At 37.0% G+C, this 5000-nt stretch overlaps 1 protein-coding gene across 1 annotated transcript in view; it reads left to right on the top strand.

Annotated features, from left to right (window-relative positions):
• LOC135225441 (uncharacterized) overlaps positions 1–5000 on the top strand; it is an 11548-nt gene that overhangs the window by 5239 nt on the left and 1309 nt on the right. The window contains exons 2-4 of the mRNA XM_064264767.1: positions 3437–3782; positions 4546–4694; positions 4940–5000. The exon at positions 4940–5000 is cut by the window's right edge and continues 31 nt beyond it. Coding sequence (XP_064120837.1) covers positions 3552–3782; positions 4546–4694; positions 4940–5000 — 441 coding nt within the window. The 5' untranslated portion in view covers positions 3437–3551. The remainder of the gene's footprint in view (positions 1–3436; positions 3783–4545; positions 4695–4939) is intronic.

Genomic DNA, 5000 nt, shown 5'->3' with positions numbered 1-5000 from the left:
CTGCTCCTGTTCATTCAGAAGAAAACTCAGCTGAAGACAGCTTGTGTTTGGTAAGCAAGGAGAGGTGTGGGTCCAATGAAGGGTATGTAACATGTGGGAGCATGAAGACTACTAATGAAGATATATTTGACACCTACCATAATTAAACTAGATGATGATCTGAAGTAATACTAATGCCTTATATTTTGTATTTTGGAAATTCAGGAGGTATTTTTGCTATTTGATTTACATGCAATGTAGTAATTTTCTTTTAATTAACAATGTGCCAACTTACCCCGTGGGGCAAGTTGGCACGAAAAAGTTATTTTTTCCTAAAGCTTATTGTTACCTTATATTGAAAGCAAACAACAATTATTTTGCTCTATGATAATGACGAATGTTAATTTTTTTCAATGATGGTAAGAATGTTGCAAAAAAAATGTTTGTTTTATATTCGCAATAACCAAAATTGTAAAAAGTGTGCCAACTAGCCTCGGTCTCCCCTATTTCGGACCTAGTCAAATGCATCAACGGTGTGAGACAGAGAAGACAGGATACCGAAAGAAAGGTGAATTCGATAAGTTGTAAAATTTTGGCTGTGTAAATAAAGAAGATTCCCAAATCCTGAAAGAGACTATTAACCTTAAAATCTTGCATTGCGACAGTCGGAAAAAATACACGGCTAATTGGAGAGTTGATAATAAGAAGTCTTTTGTTATCAGTGTTCTTTGAAATTTGCGGTAACCCAGAATTATTCGTCGATTACTTGTTTCTCATTTGGTGAATAAAAGGAAATATTAGCTGCCCAGTGAAACATCGAGAACTGCAGGCGGAAACATGAGTATTTTCTTGACACGGAGTGTTCTGCTCATCGGCTTTGGACAGGAAACATAGAATTAAGCATTGCGATCCACTGAATGTCGTTACAGATATATGTCAATGAAAATAAGAATGAGTGTGGGTCACAAAGAGCACCCTAGGCGGAGACGAGATCAGAGAGGGAAACCCGAAGCTGGAAATAACAAGATGAAAGTTCCACGCGAGCGTTGGCCTTATCCCGAAGTATGGAGAGGTCGTTGCTTAAAGAAAAATAACTGCGGACAGGACACAAAAATTAGAGAGAACGAGACAAAATACTGCATTAACCCTGGCGTTGCAACAAGTATGGCTATCAACGACATACATTGTTATTAATCATTCAAAAAAAAAAATGTATAATGAGTAAACATTCCGCGGACTGGGTATTGGTTCCTTTACCGCGCAGTGTTTCTCAACCTGTGCACCCGGGCGCACTGGTGCGCCCCGTGAGGTGCTCAGGTGCGCCCCAAGGAATAGGAAAATTATATTCTAATGTTTGAAATATCTGTTATTATTTTCATAAATTTTACAGACACCGAGTATGTGTTTCTGTCTTCGATATTTGACATTTTAAACTGGAAGGTCAATTCCTTAATCTTTCCTTTCCATTTCATTATGGGTTTGAATCAGCCATTACTGTCATCTTTTCTTTATGAATTTCTATCCTACTAATCTTCTTAGTAGTTGTTTAGCCGAAAATGGCAACCGTCAGTTTTTTTTTTTTTTTTTTTTTTTCTTAAGGCTACTGGACACATTTTCCTTTCACGAACACCTTTCTCACTAGTTTGTGTTTGTTTTATGCTTTGCAAAATTAATTGTTAAATGAAAACTTATGTTTTTAATGATTTCATTCTTAATCTCAGTATCGGAAAAATATTTTAAAAAATAATAATAATTTTATTGCCGATATATGAATTTCCATAAAAAATGTGTTAAGAACCAGTCTCATTCGTGGTTGAAACGGAACTGACAATCTTAATCTTTTATTACTTTTGGTATATTTATTTTATATCTTTTTCATGATTCTCTCTCTTTCTCTCTGATACTTGAATATTAGATCGTAGAATTGTTGTGATGAAGAGTAGTATATTCTGTTATCATAATTTCTTAAGTTCCAGCATTTTCCATCGATTCTCAGCCACAGTAGCTGCCTGTCACTCGTAGTCTCTGATTTCCTCTCATAAAAGCAAAGCAGGAATAATACTAAATTTCCCCTAAGGCCAGATACCAGAATAAACTACGGCTAGTACAGTAATCCAGATTTGTGGATCCAGGTTAATGACTTCACCATATGGTTAGTGCAGAGGATGAAAGGACATTGCTAATACCCAATTTTCCTTGAGGTCGGTTGGCTATAGAATTAACCAGTGCAGCAATCAAGGTTAGAGACTTATAATCCAGGTTAATGACTTCACCATATGGTGGCTGACATGTCAAAGCGGTTTTATGATTCTTGACGATGACCTCCGTGTCCTGTTTAAAAGCAAGGGCATCTGCTAATTTGGTATTTTTTACGGACTGCTCGGTGAGCAGGAGCCCATGCTGACACAAGGTCAGCTTAATGAAAAACAACAACAACGATTCTGGTCAGTCAGTCAGTAGATACGTAACTGCTGCTACATTACTCTTCAAAGGTCTCGCTTGAGACACTCGGTGAATCATAATTCGTGGACTTTTTAATATAATAGAAAACCAAGTTGACTACTCATAAAATGGACAGATTTTTAAGCAAGAAACGTACCAGTGAGGAACTCAGTTCTAATACTGAAACCGTTTCGAGTGAAGTGAAGTGTCCAGCTCAGAAAATTAAGATTACACCTAATCGGAAATACGGCAAAAGTTATTCAAGTTTTGGCTTAACGTTGACTGGAGATGAAAATCAGCCTCTCCCATTGTGTTTGGTTTTTGTGGTTGCAAAATGTCAAATGAGTCGATGCTTCCTAGTAAATTAAGTAAACATTTTCAAACATCGCGTTGCAGTCTTCAAGAAAAAGACGTAAATTATTTTAAAAGACTACTTGACCAACAAACAAAGCAATCATTTGCTTTTAAATGTAGAGTAACGTTGTCTGAAAAAGCTCAAATTGCATCTTATGAAGTATCGGAAATGATTGCCGCAAATATGAAGTCACATACTCTTTGCTGAATCTATTATTTTGCCCGCTTGCAGAAAGATGGTGAAGACTAAAATCAAAGGTGCGCCCCAAAGTTTCTGTTAATTCATAGATGCGCCCTGAGGTAAAAAGGTCGAAAACACTGGCTGAGGTAACGCTCACGGCATGTCTGGGGTCTCTCTCTCTTTCTCTCTCTCTGAAATATATGCAGAGAAGTTACTTGGAAGAGAAAATAAATACATAAAGTAACATTGGGTAAGACAATGATGTTAGTGAAAGCGCAATTATCTCAATTTTTAACTACATCTTTCACTGATAAAAACGTTAAGATTTTTATCTCTCCCATATGGTATCCCAATTCGAAAAACCAGAAGTGGCTGCTCTCTCAAAGTTTTGTTTATTTTGCACGTTTGGTTTATATTCTCAACCTGTTCATAAAACACTAGATTCTCTCATTCTTATTATTATTATATTATCATTATCAGGTACGCGCGAAAATTCCAGTTCCACGATTTATGTAGCCCATGTAGCCAGCCTTTTCTTAGAGTAGCGTCTGGCTGCACTGATTGGTTTAAACTAGTAGGCGGGGCCACGTGATTTATGAGGTCCAATCAAGGCATGCGAACATTGAGTTCGCTTAGTCCTGGGTCGACCTGCCCTGTCCGCCAGCATCAGTTTGCCTCCAACCATCTACAAGTGAATCCCGCTCTCCGGCCTCCTCCTGTGCTTTATCCTAGTCATCTTTGTGGGCGCTTTATATCTCCCGTCAGATCAAGTATGGCGACCGCATGCCACGTTAGCGAACCATCCAAGAAAGAGTATAACGTTAAGGTAAGTTAATTCTACATTTTCCTGTTAAGATATTCAGTCATTCGACGATTAGACTTCAACTCTTCCCTAAGAAGTTATCTTGCAACCCGTTATTTTGTATGTGCACTTCGTATTTTCTTCGTCTAGTATTTGACGGCGATATCACTTTTATCTCTCTAGCATTCTTAGCATCCTGGCTACAGACTTTGCCCTGAGCAGACAATATTGATGTATGCTGGTAAAAAATGGCAACAGTGCTTTCACAATGCGTTATGGAGCTTTGGCTAATTCAAAGTAGCAGCTTATTTCAATTTTCAGGGAGGATGCAAAAATTTTTTTTTATTATCTGTAGGCAGAAAACAATCAATGATTTTTGTTGAACTCAACGGCATTGTGGTGTTCAAAATAGGGCATTTAGGTAAATTTAGGAGGACTCATTGTTCCAAATTTAAGAGAGGATACAAATGTAAAGATATGGTATATTCGCATTAAAACCTGTCTCAGACTAAATCATAGGTAATGTTGGTTACAACTACAACATAGCACAGCCTCCACCTAGGATGAAATCGTGAGTTTTGAGTGAGTCCAGGAGTCTAGATTTTTAGGGTTTCTCCAGGGTTTTAGTTGACAGAGATTTCATCTTATATTTTATAGTTGTGACGTTTCCTTCTATTGAATTATCTCCTGGAGCATAATTTTTACATTGTATGCTGATGATATATCAGAGTTAAGTAATTTTTTATCTTATTTATTTATTTACTTATTTATATTTATTTTCACACAGGACCAGTACGCAAGGCCTGCATTGGATCCTTTCAAAAGAAGATCTCCAAGTCTGTCTTCCCTAGGAAGGACATTTCTCTCAGAAATGGCCACAAACTCTTCACATGACGTTACAAAATCCAGGGAAGCTGCTGAGAAGGCAGAAGCGATGTTGGTATCCTATTTAATAATTTTATTTTATTTGCAAAAAAAAAATATATATATATCTTTTTATTGTTTTCCATTGTTTTAGTGGCTTTTTGCATAATCATTCACTTTAGCGCGTTGTGACCTCGGTGCATCTTTGTTAAGGACATATTGGCAATGTTAATGTCCATAATATAAGTTTCAAATGGAAATAGAAACTTGGAGATATTGGAAAATAAGAGTATTTATCAGCTTTTTTTCCCCTGCAGGCAAACTGTGTGCATTTACTGCAAGAAAGAATTTCCACCAGGCCCTGAGTACATCTGTCAT

Source organism: Macrobrachium nipponense, chromosome 13 (genome assembly GCF_015104395.2).
Source record: "Macrobrachium nipponense isolate FS-2020 chromosome 13, ASM1510439v2, whole genome shotgun sequence".
NCBI lineage: Eukaryota > Metazoa > Arthropoda > Malacostraca > Decapoda > Palaemonidae > Macrobrachium > Macrobrachium nipponense.
This window is presented reverse-complemented; position numbering and strand designations above follow the sequence as displayed.